Source organism: Heptranchias perlo, unplaced genomic scaffold (assembly GCF_035084215.1).
Source record: "Heptranchias perlo isolate sHepPer1 unplaced genomic scaffold, sHepPer1.hap1 HAP1_SCAFFOLD_70, whole genome shotgun sequence".
NCBI classification, from domain to species: domain Eukaryota; kingdom Metazoa; phylum Chordata; class Chondrichthyes; order Hexanchiformes; family Hexanchidae; genus Heptranchias; species Heptranchias perlo.
Genome location: NW_027139729.1, coordinates 98,409 through 118,391, shown reverse-complemented (window position 1 = coordinate 118,391; position 19,983 = coordinate 98,409). Strand labels below are relative to the sequence as shown.

Genomic DNA, 19,983 nt, shown 5'->3' with positions numbered 1-19,983 from the left:
TATTCTATTCATGCAGACTGAGCTCCACATTATATACAAGTTCAAAAATGTCACCATATCAGTTTGGAGGATACACTAATTCACAATTGTGTTCCCATCGATACAGATTTAATAGAAGTCCAAAAAGTGCCCACATTATCTGAATATATCTGACAGCATTACATTTTAAAATATATCATTATCTACCAATTAAAGACTGGGAAATAATATTCATACATTAAGGTATTAAAGATACAGTTTTGAATGCCATACTGTAAATGGAGATACAAATTAGATACAGATAAAGAATGAATCTCACACTCCGATAGAGTGCCAGAGACTGATATATGGAATAAATCCCAAACTCATACAATGTACCAGAGACTGACAGATTCAAAATGAATCCCACATTCACACACTGTAGCACAGACTGACAGATACAGAATTGATATCACTCACATACAGCATCAGAAATTGATAGATACAGAATGAATGTCTCACCCACACACAATACTAGAGACTGACAGATACAGAATGAATCCCACACCCACACACAATACCAGAGACTGACAGATACAGAAGGAATCCCTCATCCACACACAATACCAGAGACTGACAGATACAGAATGATTCCCACACTCACATAGAGTACCAGGAACAGAATGAATTTCACTCACATACAGTAGCAGAAACTGACAGATACAGAATGAATATCACAGTCACATTACTGCAGACTGAGTTACACTTTACAGACCAGTCCAAAGATTTCCTGGTGCCAGATTGAAAGATACAGTATAAATTCCATTAGTGCAGACTGAGCTACATATTAGATATATTGGTAAATACTCAGTATTATACTGAAATAAATAGTATCAATACCATTGGTACAGACTGAGCTACACATTATATACCAGTCCAAAAACCTCATAAATGAGCAGACAGGAAGATACAGTTTCTATTCTATTAGTACCGCCTGAGCTGTACAATACATACAAGACTGAAAATCCCATACAACATTAGACTGAAAGATACAGTATCGATTTCATTAGTGCAGACTGAGCCACACATTATATAGCAGTCCAACAATCTCATATCCTATCAGACTCAAAGATACAACATCAATTCCATGAGCACAGACTGAGCTACATGTTACTCACCAGTCCTAAAATCTTAGAGAATCAGATTGAAAGATTCAGTATCACTTCCATTATTGAAGACTGAGCTACACATCACATTCCAGTCCAAAAATCTCATACAGTATCAGACTGATAGATAGAGTATCAATTCCTTTAGTTCAGGATGAGCTACATATTGCCTACTAGTCCAAAAATCTCACACAGTGTTCGACTCCGATACAGAATTAGTCCCATTATTGCAGACTGAACTACACATTACATACCAGTCCAGTAATTTCACCATGAACAGATTGAAAGGTACATTGTCATTCACAATAGAGTTTAGAGATTAATATGTAATACTACTCCAAAACTCACACACATTCTTTGATTAAAGAAAATCAAAAGAAATCCATATTTACAAATTAAATAATCAACAGAGAACTATATATAATTTAAAGTATTAAAGATACAGTTTCAAATAAGATACTGTAAACTGAAATAAGAATACAGAATGAATTCAGACTTGCACATTGTCTCAGAGACTGAATTACAGAATGAATCCCACACTGAGATAAAGTTGCAGAGAATGGCAGATACAGAATGAATCCCACATTCACATACAGCACCAGAGACTGACAGATACAGAATGAATCCATCACTTATATATAGTACCCCTGAGACTCACAGATGCAGAATATACACCAAGCTCACAGTCAGTACCAGAGACTGACAGATATAGAATGAATCCTACACTCACAGACAGTACCACGAACAGAATGAATCTCACTCACGCACAGTATCAGGGACTGACAGATATAGAATGAATCCTACACTCACACACCATACCAGGAACAGAATGAATCTCACTCATGCACAGTACCAGGGGCTGACAGATAAAGAATGAATCTCACACTCACAAACAGTACCAGAGACTGTCAGATACAGAATGAATCTCACACTCACAAACAGTACCAGAGACTGACAGATACAGAATGAATCTCACACTCACATACAGTACCAGAGACTGACAGATACAGAATGAAGCTCACACTCACATACAGTACCAGAGACTGACAGATACAGAATGAATCTCACACTCACAAACAGTACCAGAGACTGACAGATGCAGAATGAATCTCACAATCACATTACTGCAGACTGAGTTGCGCATTACATACCAGTCCAAAAATCTCATCGTGTCAGATTGAAAGATACAGTGTCAATTCCATTGGTGCAGACTGAGCTGCATATTCGATATATTGGTAATACTCATGTTATACTGAAATAAACATTATCAATACCATTGGTACAGACTGAGCTACACATTACATTCGAGTCCACAAACCCCATAAATGATCAGACTGGAAGGTATAGTTTAAATTCTATTCACACCACCTGAGCTAAAATTAAATAACAGCCCAACAATCTCATACAATATTAGACTGAAAGATACAGTATCGATTCCGTGAGTGCAGACAGGGCCACATATTATATAGCAGTCCAACAATGTCACAACATATCAGACTCAAAGATACAATTTCAATTCCATTAGCCTGGACTGAGCTATATGTTACTCACCAGTCCAAAAGTCTCTCACAGTGTTAGACTCCGACACAGAATTAATCACATTATTGCAGACTGAACTACACATTACATACTAGTCCAATAATTTCAACGTGAACAGATTGAAAGGTACATTATCATTCACAATAGATTTCAGAGATTAAGATGTAATACCACTCCAAAACTCACACACATTGTTTGATTAAAGAAAATCGAAAAGTGCATCCATATTATCAAATCAAATACTCGACAAAGAACTGTATATAATTTGGAGTGTTAAAGATACATTTTCAAGTACGATACTCTGAACTGAAATAAGAATATGGAATGAATTCAGACTTGCACATTGTCTCAGAGACTGAATTACATAATGAATCCCACACTGAGATAAAGCAGCAGAGAATGGCAGATACAGAATGAATCCCACTCACACTGACAGTACCATAGACTGACAGGTACATAGTTAATTCCACACTCACACACAGCACCAGAGACTGGCAGTGATGGAATTAACCTCACACTGACATAAAGCACCAGAGACTGTCAGATACAGAATAAACTCCACTCTCATATACAGTACCAGAGATAGACAGATACAGAATAAACCCCACTCTCATATACAGTACCAGAGATAGACAGATACAGAATAAACCCCACTCTCATATACAGTACCAGAGACAGACAGACAGGTACAGAATAAACACCACTCTCAAAAACGGTACCAGAGACAGACAGATACAGAATAAACCTCACTCTCATATACAGTACCAGAGACTGACAGATACAGAATAAACCCCACTCTCATATACAGTACCAGAGACTGACAGATACAGAATAAACCCCACTCTCATATACAGTACCAGAGACTGACCTCTACTGGACGTAAGCGAGAACTGTAAAAAAGCGGAACAAATTCACATTATCTGTCGTGGTTACAGAAACAGGACAGTGTGCAATGTGAGGAAAGTTTCTGTCTGTAACTTTTACTCTCGTATTTTTGCACATTTTGACGGTGAAACATGAAGACAATTGATTCATAATAAAGTTTTTCTTTCACTCATTCGATAGTTGTGAATTTGCCCCATTATATTTCACTGCACATTGCGCAGTGTTTGTCTCTGATTTCTCAGGATGATTTACATTGCTCCTCTACCCCATTTAGACTCTTATTTTCCATGCAGTATGTGGCCTCCTTATTCCCCGTAGCGAAATGCCCCACCTCACACCTTTCTATATTGAAATTCAATGGCCATTGACACGGCCGTTCTGCAAGTTTATTTTGTCCCAGTCTTCCTCAGTATTGACAATACCCCCGAACTCAATTACAAGAATTTAACACAGCATTAGAAGTGTTTGGTCAAACAAAATGTACTTGGAGCTCGTCTCCATTCCCAGTTTTTCTAAATCCCACCCGTGCAATATAATGTGAAGAATGAGTTTATCTTCTGTCCCTCTCTCATCTGTAAACTTCAATGACCCGGGGTTTGGGGACATCTACTGGCCGGAAGCAGAACTGCAACAGTTCGGAACAAATTGCTGAAACCGGACAATGTGCAGTGTGAGCGTGTTTGTGATTGGTGGCAGGTATTAAATCTGATTTTTTTATACCTGTCCATTAAACTTTAGTCTTTGTTACTGAACAGTAAACAGAGCCGGACAGAAAGGATGTGGGGAGTTATACAAAGAGCATCTATTGCAGGCATCAGGTGAGAAGTTTGAAGGACTCATTTTAAACAGCGGCTGTTTTGTTTCGGTTGAACTGTTCATTCCAAGGCAGAGGAAATTAGAAATCTGATGTGTGCAACGGTCCCGTCCCCATCGGTAGTCCCATTCATTGATCAGTGCAGCGGTTGGGTTGTGTCTGGATGTCACTAAATTGTTGTAAAACAGCCCAACACACCTGGTGTGCAGAAGCTGAGTGCTGCAGTACTGCAGTGGAGTCAGACACTGACACTGTTTGTATCGCTGGTTTTCATTTGTGGTTATTACAATGATTATTAACAGAGATTCAATTGATCAGTTTTGTATTTTCTACTTTACCTGTTCTTGAATTACAAGACATACTTTTTCTTCCTACAGTTAAATCCTTGAAGGACCCAGAATCAGTGTGATGTTTACTCCACCCGGGGCACAAAGAGCAGTCAGTGCAGCCAGCTCCTTCTCACACACAGTAGGTACCTTATCACTCACAGAGCACAGAGACACAGACAAGTCATCAGTCCCACAGTCTCAGACAGCAGAAATAGTCAGTCGCGTACTGATCCCAATCCAACAGTCAAAGAGAGCAGGAGAGAAAGACATAATTCCCATTTCACAATGACTCAGTATCGCTGACCGGCAGATAAATATTTCCCAGTCCAAAATCACACCCAGTATCAGATTGAAAGGCACGGTGTTAATCTCACATTCGTTCAGCCTTAGCTACAAATTAAATACCAGGTAGAACTGACACATGGTACTGATCGATAGATACAGAATGAATCACAATAGTGTACTCCAAGATTCAAATTAAATACCAGCCCACAACTCACACACATTATGAGTTTAAAGATGCCATATTCATGACAATAGTGTACACTGAGATATAAATTAGATACCAGTTCAGATGTTACCCATATTTGACTCACATATGTCCAAAAACCTCATAGTGTCAGAATGAAATGTACAGTTTCAATTCCTTTACTGCAGACTGAGGTACACATTAGATACCAGTCGAAAATTCTCATACAGTATCAGATTGAAAGACACAGTATCAATCCCATTATTTCAGACTGAGCTGCACATCACATACCAGTCCAAAAATCTCAGTGTCAGGTTGAAAGATACACTATCAATCCCATTACTGCAGTTTGAGCTACACATTATATACCAGTCCAAAATTCGCATAAGGTATCGTACTGGAAGATACAATATCAATTCCTTTACTGCAGACAGAGGTTCACATTAGATACCTGTCCAAAAATCACATACAGTATCATACTGAAATATATAGTATCGATTTGATTAGTACAGACTGACCGACACGTTACATACCAGTACAAAAATCTCACAAAGTGTCAGACTGGAAGATACAGTATCAATTCCATTAGTGCAGACTGAACTATACCTTACAAACCAGTCTAAATATATTGCGCAGTGTCAGACTGAAAGGTACAGTATGAATTCCATTAGTGCAGACTGAGCTACACATTATATACCGTCCAAAATTCACATACATCATCATACTGAAACAGACAGTGTGAATCCTATTAGTGTCGACTCAGCTACACATCAGAAACCAGTCCAAAAATCTCTCGCAGTGTCTGACTGAAAGTTAGAGTGTCAATTCCATTAGTACAGTCTGAACCACACATTACATACCAGTCGAAAAATCTCATAGTGTCAGACTGAAAGATACAATATCAATTCCATTAGCCCAGACTGAGCTACACAATAAATACCAGTCCAATAATTTCACAGTAAAAGATTGAAATGTACATTATCTTCACAGAGATTAAAATGTAATCCGACAACAAAACTCACACACGTTGTTTGATTAAAATAAAATCCGAAACTGTATCCATATTTACAAATTAATGCTAGATGAAAGATTTGCATACATTAATGACTTAAAGATACAGTTTGAAACACCATACTGTAACCTGAAATAAGAATACAGAACGAATCCAGACTTGCACTTTGCCCAGAGACTGAGTTACAGAATGAATCCAAACTGAGATAAAATACCAGAGACTGACAGTCAAAGAATGAATCCCACACTCACAGATAGCACCAGAGATTGACAGATACAGAACGAATCCCACACTCACAAACATTCCCAGAGATTGACAGTCACAGAATGAATCCCACACTCACATACAGTACCAGAGACTGAGAGATACAGAATGAATCCCACACTCACAGACTGTACTGGAGACTGACGGATACAGAATGAATATCACACTCACATACAGTACCAGAGATTGACAGATACAGAATGAATCCCACACTCACAGACTGTACTGGAGACTGACGGATACAGAATGAATATCACACTCACATACAGTAACAGAGACTGACAGACAGAGAATTAATCCCACACTCACATGCAGTCTGACATCTACTGGCCATAAGTGAGAACTGTAACAGAGTGGAACAAATTCACATTATCTGTCGTTGTTCCAGATTCAGGACAATGTGTAATGTGAGGAAATAGTTTCTCTCTGTAACTTCTACTCTCGTACTTTTTCATATTTTGTCCGTGAAAAATTAGACAATTGATTCATAATAAAGTTTTTGTTTTGCTCATTCGAAAGTTGCCCCATTATGTTTCACTCCACATTGCACAAGATTTCTGTCTGATTCTCAGGACTCGATTTATATTAATTCAAATAAACCGAACTGAAACACAAATAAAAACTGAGCGCAAATCTGCAAGTTTCAACGGCGACCGTCAAAAGTGAAAGGGATAAAATATAGAAAAAATTAAAACCGAAAATGCTGGAAAGACTCAGCAGGTCCGGCAGCATCTGTGGAGAAGGGAAGCTCGGGTTAACGGTTCAGGACTATGACCCTTCTATCGATCAGAAAGGTTAATCCGACATAATTGAAATAAGGAACGGGAATCAGCAGAGGGAAAGACTTCAGAAAATCAATTAATTTCACTGAATCCGGGCAATTGTGTTCCGTATCCACTGTACAGATCAGGGCACATAATAATACAAAGGATCAGAGTTAAATTCAACGTTATGGGAGAAATAAATGAATTTTAAAAGTATTTTTATGTAAATTTGACCCGTTTGTGTTTTGGAAACACTATCGCTCTGAACATCATCAAATTCGGTTCCAGTCTTGGTGTTTCTGAATTCAGCGAACTGGGATTCAAACCTGTTGGAATTAACTTTTGGAAGGCAGCTATACTCACCATTGTAGCGCCTTAGTTCACTCGGAGGGAGAAATAGAGTGTTTCTGTGGAGTTTCGGACTGAATTGCTCCCTTTTGGTTTCTGGCACTTTAATCATAGACAATAAATAGTTCCCAAACATCAGCCCCTGAACAGACACAACAAGCTGATGGAATTTCTCATTCTTTGATATTAAATAAGGTGATGGCAAAAGCGAATGGGAAGAGGTTAGGAAGAAGTCACAAAAACAATTAGGGAAGCAAACAGGAACTACGAAATCAAATTATCAAGGAATACAAAAAGAAATAGTAAATTATTCCACAGGCACAAAAATAACAAAAGGAAAATCAGAATATCTGAGGGCCACGAAGGGATGCACAAGATAAACTAACAGATAACGTCAGCGAAATGCCAGAAATATTGAATTATTACTTTCCTTCAGTATTTACCCGGGAGATTAACAGGGTGAACATGATATTAGAGGAAGAGGTCAATAAAGATTTCAAGACATTTAAGTTAGAAAGGGTGGTGAAACTCCTGGTCCAGATGGATTGTATCCGTGCATATTAAATGAAGCAAGGGAAGAGATAGCAGAGGCACTGTTACATATATAGAAAAAATCATCACAAAAAGGACTATAACTTGGTGTTGTAAAATTGTTTACAATTGTCAACCCAAGTCCATCACCGGCATCTCCACATCATGACTGCAATAGAAAAACATCGAGAAACCGAAAATATAATAAAGAATAGTCAGCACGGATTTCAGAAAGGGAAGGTTTAACAGTTTGACAGAAGGTTTGAAAATTTAAATTATAGTTCAACATAACTTATCTGCTTTTCAATTCTACTCCTCCAGAAACAAACCTCTGTGTTTGCTTTTTATCGACTTATCAACCTGTGTTCCTACTTTTAACGATTTGTCATTCTGTACCCCTAAATCCCTTTACACTTCGACTCCATTCAGACTCTTATTTTCCAAGCAGTATGTGGCCTCCTTATTCCCCCGAGCAAAATGCACCACCTCACACCTTTCTATATGGAAATTCAAAGGCCATTTGCACCGCCTTTCAGCAAGCTTATTAAAGTCAGTATAGATAATACCCCCTAAATTCATTACAAGCATTTAATACAGCATTACAACTAATGTTTTATCTATAAAATGTTCTCCATTCCCAGTTTTTCTAAATCCCACCCGTGCAATATAATGTGAAGAATGAGTTTATCTTCTGTCCCTCTCTCATCTGTAAACTTCAATGACCCGGGGTTTGGGGACATCTACTGGCCGGAAGCAGAACTGCAACAGTTCGGAACAAATTGCTGAAACCGGACAAGGTGCAGAGTGAGCGTGTTTGTGATTGGTGGCAGGTATTAAATCTGATTGGTTTCTTCAGATATCCAATCAGATCGATAAAGGAAAAATATTGTGACATCAGTTCCAATCACAATCATTGCCTTCCCCCATCCCTCATTACCATAGGGCTGTGGGGCTGCCTATTTAATCCGAGCTCGGAGCGGATTTGAGTCATTTCTGCGTCTGAAATTCAGTTTGAAAATGCCTGAGGACAAGAAAGTAGCTCCCAAGAAGGGCGCCAAGAAAACTTGAGTAAAGCACCAGCCAAGGGCGGCAAGAAGCGGAGAAAGTCGAGGAAGGAGAGTTACTCCATCTACGTCTACAAAGTGATGAAGCAGGTTCACCCCGACACCGGCATCTCCTCCAAGGCCATGAGCATCATGAACTCCTTTGTGAACGATATTTTCGAGCGCATCGCGGGTGAGGCTTCCCGCCTGGCTCATTATAATAAACGGGCGACCATCAGCTCCCGGGAGATCCAGACCGCCGTGCGACTGCTGCTGCCCGGGGAACTGGCCAAGCACGCCGTGTCGGAAGGGACAAAGGCGGTGACCAAGTACACCAGCTCCAAGTAATACTCCACAATGTACTGAAAAAAAATAAACACAAAGGCTCTTTTAAGAGCCACCCACAGTCTCTCTGAAGACGCTGTACCGACACCTGTATGGAATCATTTTACTGTAGATAGTTTGATACTAACTGTCTCTCGATAACTCTTGTGTTTTTGTAGTTTCTCTTGAAATCTGGAAGATTCTCATAATCACAGCCCGGTTTAATCTGTGTGTCGCTTTTTTATTTAGTCCCAATAACCAAAAACGTGTCCCTGATCCTCTCATTCCCGTTCATTTTCCACCCCTTCCCCCGCATCTGCCCCTTCAGAGCCGTTTTAAGGCGGTGGATGAGACTTCTGTCATTTCATTATCCTTTTCACGTTTGTTTGTTCATTATTCGGGAATATCACTTTCAGAACCGCAATCCTTTGTAAAACAGCAGCCCTGAAAGGGAATTCACACCGAGTACAGAATAGTCTAAAGGCTCTGTCACTGTTCGACTTCTTACACCAGGAGTCTCGGCTCCGGTTTCTATCGCGCTGCAGCTCCTGTGAACAGGGATCAATCCACAATCTGTGGTTTGTTACTTTTACAAAGATTGAGCTGGAATCTGTCCCGTTACAAAATGGGACTTTATTCCCGCCGGATTGAAAGCGAACGGTGAATGAAGCCGGATTTTAACCGGATTGTAAAAAATTCTGGAAGTTCTGACGGGAAATGTGGAATAACAGAGTAAAAGAAGAGAGATTTTTAAATCTTTGTCTTTACGCGACATTATTTACTAAATCCGCTTCTTGTGTTACAAATATATTGGCGGGCTTTTCAAATTTCAAAAAAACGGTTCAGTTCGGTATTTTCCGCCTTTTCTCATTGCCGGCTATTGATTGGTGAATTAAACAGCTCTCTGAATGGTCTGTTCGTTGAACCAATGAGATTGAGAAAAGATGGACCAATCACAATTGCCCCCACTGTTCTCCTCCAGAGGGTATAAGAAGGGCGAGTGCGGGAGGATTTCTTCATTCTTTGTGAAAGTGTTTGTGAGATTGTGGAAATGTCTGGAAGAGGAAAAACCGGCGGTAAAGCTCGGGCCAAGGCCAAGTCTCGCTCATCCCGGGCCGGACTGCAGTTTCCTGTGGGCCGTGTTCACAGGCTCCTGCGAAAGGGGAACTACGCTGAACGTGTGGGTGCCGGAGCCCCGGTCTATCTGGCTGCTGTGCTCGAGTATCTGACGGCTGAAATCCTCGAGCTGGCCGGCAACGCGGCCCGGGACAACAAGAAGACCCGCATCATCCCCAGACACCTGCAGCTGGCCATCCGCAACGACGAGGAGCTCAACAAGCTGCTGGGACGGGTGACCATCGCTCAGGGCGGGGTGCTGCCTAATATCCAGGCCGTGCTGCTGCCGAAGAAAACCAGCACTGTGAGCTCTAAGAGCAAGTAAAGCGGCCGAGATTTAATCTGATAACCCAAAGGCTCTTTTCAGAGCCACCCACTGTATCTATGAAAGGGCTGAACTATTGATCACTGTTATCCCCGTTCTACGTTAATATATTACATCTCTCCAGCGGTTAAAGGAATGGGAGCCAATGTCAGTCAGCGAGAACATGGGTGATGGGTGAACAGGACTTGGTGGGAATTAGAATAGGGCAACGGTGTTTTGGAGGAGTTCAAGTTTACACAGGGCAGAAGATCGGAGGCTGAGCAGGAGAGCATTGGAATAGCCAAGTCTGGAGGTAAGAAGGGAATGGATGAGGGTTTTTGCACCAGATCAGCTGAGGCAGGTGCGGAGACGCGCGATGCTTCGGAGGTGGAAGTCGGCGGCCTTGGTGATGGAGCGGAAAAGACCATAAGAGAAAGGAGCAGCAGTAGGCCATTTAGCCGCTCGAGCTTGCTCTGCCATTTAATGAGATCATGCCTGATCTGATTTTTACCTCAACTCCACTTTCCCGCACTTTCCCCATATTCCTATATGTGGTCGGATGCCCGTCTCAGGGTCAGATTGGACGCCAAGGTTGCGAAAGGTAAGATTCCGCCTCGCACAGTGGCCCGGGGCAAGTCTCTGTCCATCCCGGTCCCTGAATCTATCCATTCCCCACTCAGGACCAGGGTCTGTCCATCCCGGTCCCTGAATCTATCCAGTCCCACATAGGATGTGTCACCATCCATTCCGTTCCCAGAATCTATCCAGTCCCCAATGACCTCAGCTCTAATGAAACTCATTGTACTCACACAGGAAATGTCTCCATCCATCCCAGTCTCTGAATCTATCCAGTCCCCAAACAGGATCATTCTCCATCCATCCCAGTGCCTGAATCTATTCAGTCCCCACACAGGATAATTCTGCATCCATCCCGGTGCCTGAATCTATCCAGTCCCCACATAGGACCAGTCTCCATCCATCCCAGTGCCTGAATCTATCCAGTCCCATACTGACCCAAGCACGGAAAGGTATCGGGTGCCTTCCACACCGATTTATGTTTATTGAACTATTGGGCGCCTACTGTCAGCTACAAATCTGAAAATTAAACTCCCTCTTCCAACGGTCCCGGAGCGGCACTGATTGATTCTGTTATGATAGTGATTGTATTGGAACTGTAGTGTGCCTCAATTATTGAATTTAAATTGTATTTTCCGCCTTTTTTCCCAGCAATCCTTGAATATCAAGCCGGAGTCTGTAAGGGTTGTGTCTGAATTTGTATTTCGCATTTGATGCTGGTGAAAATTTTATAAAGGACGGTAACTGATTCCTGGAGGCGGAGCTCGAAGTTACACGTCCGCTTGTCCGTCATTCTGAGCCAGTCTCCTCCCGTCCCGCACTTCATGCTCTGTCTGTCATTCAAACACTCCTCCCCGGCCTCTCCGATAATGTGCCTTTCTCAACCAGGTCGGGGCGGGCTTTATAAATCGAGAAGAAAGGCGAGAGTTTTTCATTCACCAGCGATCTGAGTGAAGAATCATCATGTCTGGCAGAGGTAAAGGAGGCAAAGGACTGGGCAAAGGCGGAGCAAAGCGGCACCGTAAAGTGCTTCGTGATAACATCCAGGGGATCACCAAACCAGCCATCCGCCGCCTGGCTCGCCGTGGCGGTGTCAAGCGGATCTCGGGTCTGATCTACGAGGAAACCCGCGGGGTGCTGAAGGTTTTCCTGGAGAATGTGATCAGGGACGCGGTCACTTACACTGAACACGCCAAGCGCAAGACGGTCACTGCCATGGATGTGGTGTACGCTCTGAAACGGCAGGGCCGCACTCTCTATGGATTCGGCGGCTGAACAACTCGACCCTTTCAAACCGGACACAAAACAAAGGCACTTCGAAGAGCCACCCACCGCCTCACAGAGAGAGCACTGACCTGGGAACTGGTGCGGGATATATGGGGCTCGGGAATAGTTTTATAATTAAGGAGTTTTCAGGAACACAATACGGTGACGTGGGATCGGCGGCGTGCTGCACCGGTTACTGAGAGGAAAATTTCCCTGAATGAGTGCACTGAATTGTCCAGGGAACGTTACAAGTGAGTTTACCCGGACCTGCATTTCCCCCCTCAGTGAAATGCTCCTTCACTCCATTCGCTCTGTTTTGGTTCTATTTATCAGTCAGATGTTGTGATGTGGGACCGGGGGTTTCCATGGGAGAACAGGTTAAGCTGAGCCGCTGTGATAAGGGGCCAGCTTGTGATATGGATTTTCCCTCTGACGGTTGTTTCTGACACTGATACTGAGAGGGTTTGTGAAATTGAACCGTTTGAGCTCAGTCATTGGGGACCTGGAATTACCACAGGCCCAACTCTCAAAGCCCACTCCAAACTGAGGCTACTTCTCATTGGTTGCTTAGCTTGAAAACTAATTTCCTTCACCAATCGGAAAGACGTCAATAAGAAAACAGAGCAAATTATTGGCCAGAATTGACCGATTTTTTTAAATTTGAAAAAGGCCGCCAATTTCAGTGTATGAAATCAGTGAATTACTCGGACATGTCGTTTTCAGACAAAGACTTAAAATCTCTTTGTAATAATGTTATTCCGTATTACACGTCCCAGATTCTTAGCGCTGTTTAAAAAACACATTGTCCATAACTTGCGGAATAAAACCCCATTCATAGATTGCTGATATGGATAAATTTCACTTCTACCTGTAAAAATAACAAATTACAGGTTATCGATTGATTCCGTTGCAGGGACTGAACAGGAGCCGTGTGTCCTGAAAACGGAATCATTGACTAAGCCTGAAAACGAGCCTGTTCTTTTCTCCAAGACGTTCATTCTGGATTGTTACACTGCGGGGAACGTGCTGGTAATATGCGGGATATTAATATCAGTAATTAATTATTTCAGAGACTGGCTCCGCAGTGAGAAAGAGGAAGGAACTGAATTCTGATTCATCGCCCTGAAAGTGGTGGTTAACGGGAAAACCGGGGGCGGTGTAAATCTGAATGAGAGCAAGAGCAAAGCAAAAGGGGAATTGAACGGACCCCGGATCCGTGTTCACTTTATTGGGCAGTAAATTCTACAGAGACAAACATTAAAATGGGGCAGTTTCACTGACTTTATTTCAATTTCTCCACCAGATTCAAAGGATGAAGACCGAGTAAAGCAGCAATTCTGAATCTGTCAGTCTCTGGTCCTGTGTGTGTGGGATTCATTCAGTATCTGTCAGTCTGTGGAACTGTATGTGAGTGTGGAATTGATTCTGTATCTGTCAGTTTCTGGTATTGTATGTGACTGAGGGTTTCATTCTGTATCTGTCACTCTCTGGTACTTTGTCTGAGCGTGGGATTGATTCTGTAACTGTCACTCTCTGATACTGTATGTGAGTGACGAATTTATTCGGTATCTTACTCTCTGGTACTATGTGTGAGTGTGGGATTGATTCTGTATCTGTCAGTCTCTGGTATTGTATGTGACTGAGGGTTTCATTCTGTATCTGTCACTCTCTGATACTTTGTCTGAGCGTGGGATTGATTCTGTAACTGTCACTCTCTGATATTGTATGTGAATGTGGGATTCATTCTGTATCTCTCACTCCCTGGCACTGTGTGTGAGTGTGGGATTCATTCTGTATTTCTCAGTCCGTGGAACTGTATGTGAGTGTGAGAGGGCAGGGACCTTTGTTCAGGTCAGGTTTCTGATCCCCTCTCCCATGGGACTAACCTTTCAACCGAAACCCAACAGCCGCTGTTTAAAATGTATCCTTCACACTTCTCACCTGGTGCCTTCAATAGATGCTCTTTGTATAACTCCCCACATCCTTACTGTCCGGCTCTGTTTCCACTCTTCACTGTCCAACCACAGAGTGAGACTGGAACTAAACCAGGAACATTCACGATTGGTTTGGGGGGAGAAAGCAGCAATGATTTTAAATAGCAGGTTCTTCCCATTCTGAGTGTGAAACGGACACACTGGTGGGAATGTGAGACTGATATTGTGCCTCTCTGTGTCTCTATCTCTAGTGCTGTACATGAAGGTGGGATACTGTTACTGAGCGTGAAACGGACACACTGATAGGAAGTGTGAGACTGATACTGTGTCTGTGTGTATGTCTCTCTCTCTGTTTATCTGTCGGTCTGTCTTTCTCTCTCTAGTGCTGTACATGAAAGCAGGATACTGTTACTGAGCGTAATATGAACACCCTGTTGTAAGGTAAAGACTGATTCTGTGTCTGTGAACAGACCTCCGGTTCTGTTGGTGAGACGGTCACTGTCCCTTCTATTATGTATGCGCCGGTCTGATTGTGCATTTATCAGTCTCCAGTCCAGTAAGGAAAGTTGGAGAGAAACAGCCTGTAACTGTCTGACACTGGACTGCCTATGAATGTTGAATTTATTCAGTAACTAGCCGTCTCTGGGTATTGAGAACGGGACGGATAGGACACCAGTTACGATTGTCTGTCAGTCAGTTTAGTAGGAGAGAGAGACACAGAGAGATTGGAGGAGCCCAGAGCGGATAATTTGTATTTTCATCTTAATCAAACATATTTCGGTGTGGATCAATATAATAATGTAAAACCAGATGTGGATTATCACATCCACAGCTGTGATTGGCTCCTGCCCCTGAATCTGGGGACCAGACACTGTGAGGAGCGCTGGCCTCAGAGTGTTTAACAGTTACTGAGCTGGGAAACTACAACTAACCCCGGAGAATCTGCAGCACAGGCCGAGCGGGGAGGAAAGCCTGTCCCGGGAATTGTCAATCTGGCGAACAGTTTGTCCTGTGAATGTGAAGATGTGAACATTGTGTCAGAGAGAGTGTGTTAAAGGGGCGGGCGGGTTAGATTAATGTCACTGTGTTTGTGTGGCCGGTCTCATCGCCGGATTTCCAAGTCTATTTTGAGTAAAATTTAAAAAAATCCCTGTCAAAGGAACGCCCTCCTCCCCTGCCGAGCTCCGAAGTGGAAATTTAAGGTAAAGTTTCAGATCAATTCAAGATTTCAGCCGAAAAACGGAGATCATGTCAGCGATCGGGTGAGAGAGCGCGATCAGTGCAGCAATGAAACGGGTTTAAATCGAAACTGGTGCTTTTAATTCCGGTGAAAGTTTTTCGACAGCAAACATCCCGGTGTTAGAGATGGGAAGGGGCTAGTCTGGGACTCTGGAGTGCCCGATTTGAATTGGAATCGGGGAGTTTAAGAGGAGAGAGAAACACAGAGAGGCTGGAGGGGCCGGGAGCTGAGAGCAGGATGTCTCCGCCCCGTCCGCTCTGTGCCTTTAAGTTGCTCTGTGCCGCCGCCTCTCGTTTCATTTCTCACCCAGCTCTGACTGTCAGAGAGATTTTCGACAGAGTCCCGGACATGACAGACACTGCAGCCGCCGAAACGGCACCTCCTGCCGCTGCCACCGTTCAAGCCAAAGCTCCGAAGAAGAAGAAGGCGGTTCCCAGACGCAAGTCCACCGGTCCTCCGTTGGGCGAACAGATCCTCAAGATTGTGGCGGATTGCAAGGATCGCAAGGGGATATCCCTGGCCGCGATAAAGAAGGTTCTGGCTACCAAAGGCCTGGATGTGGAGAAGCTCCGGTCCCAGATCAAATTAAGTATCAAGAGAAATGTGGAAAAAGGCTCCCTGGTGCAGATCAAGGGCACGGGCGCCTCGGGCTCCTTCAGAGTCGCTAAGAAGGAAACCCAGGCAAAAGTGGTAAAGAAGGTGAAGAAACAAGTGACCAAGAAATCTCCCGGAAAGAAACCAGCGGCCAAAAAAACAGCCGTCAAGAAATTAACGGCCAAGAAACCAGCGGTCAAGAAATCGACCACGAAAAAGGCGGCGAAATCACCAATTAAGAAGAAAGCGGCGGCGAAGAAGCCCAAGACCCCCAAGACAGTGAAGGCGAAGGCGAAGAAGGTGGAAAAACCGAGGGCCAAGCCCAAGCCGAAGTCAGCAAAGCCTAAGAAAGCAGCGGGCAAAAAGAAGTAAAAAAATCAAGTGCAACTTGTGACCATCTGAACCCAACGGCTCTTCTCAGAGCCACCCACGTCTCTCAGAAAAGAGCTGATCCCGGAATCAGATGATTCCTGTCCCGGGGCCGGGCTCAGATTTCAGATAGAAATCATTTCAAATAAACCCAGGGTCCTGGTGCCTCGCTGACATTCGCTATTCTCGCCACACCCCCACTGTCTGAAATAAAATAGAGAGAATGGGATGTCCGGGCCGGGCCTCACTGTAACTGGCGTGTGTTCGGCTCCAGTCCCAGTTCATTTATTCTCACAGATTCAGGGCGAGAGTCGGTGACAGGGTAAAACTGGCGGAGATCCGCCGCTATCACAATTCAAACCCCAACACATGAGATTCTCCAAATCAGCTGGAATAAAGTGTTTGTAAACTGCTGAACCCGTCTGGGAGGGGATGTGTGGGGAGATCGAATCGGGTCTGGGACTAAAATCGATGGAGGCGGGTTGACTTGTTAAAGAAGGGACTGTATTTAGGCAGGAATATTACTGACTGTTAATTGTAACGGGGCTCATTTAAAAGCTCCTGGTTTCTGGGAATCCTTGAATATGAAGCCCGAGTCTGTAAGGGTTTGTGCGGAGCGCTGTGTTTCGGTTCTATTATCGAGAAACTGTTTGAAATTGGCGGGTGGAGAAAGCTGGAGGTGGAGCTGGAAGATCAGAGGCCGCTCTCCGCATTGTCCGTCACTCTGACTGTCTCCTCCCCTCCCGTTTAATATCTCACTCTGTCTCCTCCCCTCTCTGTTTAATATCTCACTCTGTCTCCTCCCCTCCCTCTCTCACCCCTGTGTCTGTTTCAGTCAGGTCGGGGCAGGCTGTATAAAAACGGAACCAGCATACGTGCGCTATTCAGTCAGCAGCGATTGGAGTGAAGATTCATCATGTCTGGCAGAGGTAAAGGTGACACCTCTCTGTCTGAACACGGTGATTGCCTTGGCAACGGGCAGTTGCAGGGGCATTCTGTAAACACCGTGTATTGCTCTATATGTATCAATGCGTAGGCTTCAAGGAGCTCCTGAAACATTTACCTGAGGAAGGAGGAAGTCTCCGAAAGCTTGTGAATTTAAAATAAAATTGCTGGACTATAACTTGGTGTTGTAAAATTGTTTACAATTGTCAAACCCCAGTCCATCACCGGCATCTCAGAGGTAAAGGAGGCAAAGGACTGGGTAAAGGCGGAGCAAAGCGGCACCGTAAAGTGCTTCGTGATAACATCCAGGGGATCACCAAACCAGCCATCCGCCGCCTGGCTCGCCGTGGCGGTGTCAAGCGGATCTCGGGTCTGATCTACGAGGAAACCCGCGGGGTGTTGAAGGTTTTCCTGGAGAATGTGATCAGGGACGCGGTCACCTACACTGAACACGCCAAGCGCAAGACGGTCACTGCCATGGATGTGGTGTACGCTCTGAAACGGCAGGGCCGCACTCTTTATGGATTCGGCGGCTGAACAACTCGACCCTTTCTGACCAAACACAAAACAAAGGCTCTTCTAAGAGCCGCCCACCGCCTCACAGAGAGAGCACTGACCTGGGAACGGGGAGAGGAATGATCTCGGGATGGGGAATTAGTTTCTGATATTTAATTAGTATGGGGAGATTCCCCAACACTCGGTACAGGGAGATCAGAAACAACGGCCGGGGTTCTCGGCCATCCCGAGAGAAGGAGCGGAATTTCCGGTTTCACCGTATAAATGAACAGGCGGTCATACAGACTCTTTCCCCAGACATGGCATTCTCCGCTCAGAGTAAAATCCCTCCTCACTCCCTCTCCCGCTGTGTCGTTTGAGGAGCGGTTCACCGGGCCGGAACTGGCGGGATTTTTGAAATTGAAGCTGGACTTTGTCTCGTTACGGAAAACAATGACCGGGGCTTTATTCCCGCCCGTTTACAGACAGATCAGGACCGGAATGTGAAACAGCCTGAGGTTTGAGCTGACGAGTAGGAAATAATTGAGATTATAAAGAGAGAGATTCTTAAATTGCTGGAAGGAAATGAGATTTTCTTGAAACTGTTATTTGATGCTCTGAAATTGGCGGGCTTTTTGAAATTGAAGATTAATTTCAGCTCAGCCAATTGGGGCCCAATATCTCCCGCCGTTTCGGTCTGACTGACAGAGCTCGGATCAATCATCGTCCAGGGGCGATCCCTCCCTGACTGGGTGTGGGACTGAAGCCAATCAGAGGCCAGGGGCGGATCGCCTTAGACCCTTTAAAAGGCGGCCCCAGAGCGCAGTCCGTATTAACAGTCTTTGTGTCTCAGGTTGTGTTGAGATCTGTTCAGAAAATGGCCAGGACCAAGCAGACAGCGCGTAAATCGACTGGCGGCAAAGCTCCTCGCAAACAGTTGGCGACCAAAGCGGCGAGGAAGAGCGCTCCAGCCACGGGCGGAGTGAAGAAGCCTCATCGCTACAGACCCGGCACTGTGGCTCTGAGGGAGATACGCCGCTACCAGAAATCCACCGAGCTGCTGATCCGCAAACTGCCCTTCCAGCGCCTGGTGCGAGAGATCGCTCAGGATTTCAAGACAGACCTGCGCTTCCAGAGCTCGGCCGTCATGGCCCTGCAGGAGGCCAGCGAGGCTTACCTGGTGGGGCTGTTTGAGGACACCAACCTGTGCGCCATCCACGCCAAGCGAGTCACCATCATGCCCAAAGACATCCAGCTGGCCCGCCGCATCCGCGGGGAACGCGCCTAAACCCGACCCGGCTTCAGCACCAAGTGCAACAAAGGCTCTTTTCAGAGCCACCAAATCGGCGATGGAAAGAGCTGTGATCTCCTTTGTTGAAATGGCAGGGCCGTGAGAAATTTGCTTAAACGGGAAATGTATAAAGGGGAGGGAGCAGATATCAGACGGGCAGGGACAGAATAAATACCTCACTCACATCCAAACACAAATTTCACACATTCTTTATTCAGTAATCGCTGACACTATAAACAACTTATCATTCAGCATCTGTTGTATACATCTGGGTAAAATAACAAACCCAGGCAGACTTGTCCGAGGATGGGACGGTAAATAATAACAAGCGTCCCTGGTATTTCTGCATCCCACCCACCCAGTTAACAATTCTGACGGTTCTGGTATTTTGTCTCATTCACCAGACA

General features: G+C 44.2%; 1 protein-coding gene across 1 annotated transcript in view; it reads left to right on the top strand.

Annotated features, from left to right (window-relative positions):
• The window catches only part of LOC137318331 (histone H2AX-like), a 101,093-nt gene extending 90,206 nt beyond the window's left edge, over positions 1 to 10,887 (top strand). Inside the window, exon 3 of the mRNA XM_067981215.1 lies at positions 10,489 to 10,887. Coding sequence (XP_067837316.1) covers positions 10,489 to 10,887 — 399 coding nt within the window. The remainder of the gene's footprint in view (positions 1 to 10,488) is intronic.
• Positions 10,888 to 19,983: the final 9,096 nt, after the last annotated feature.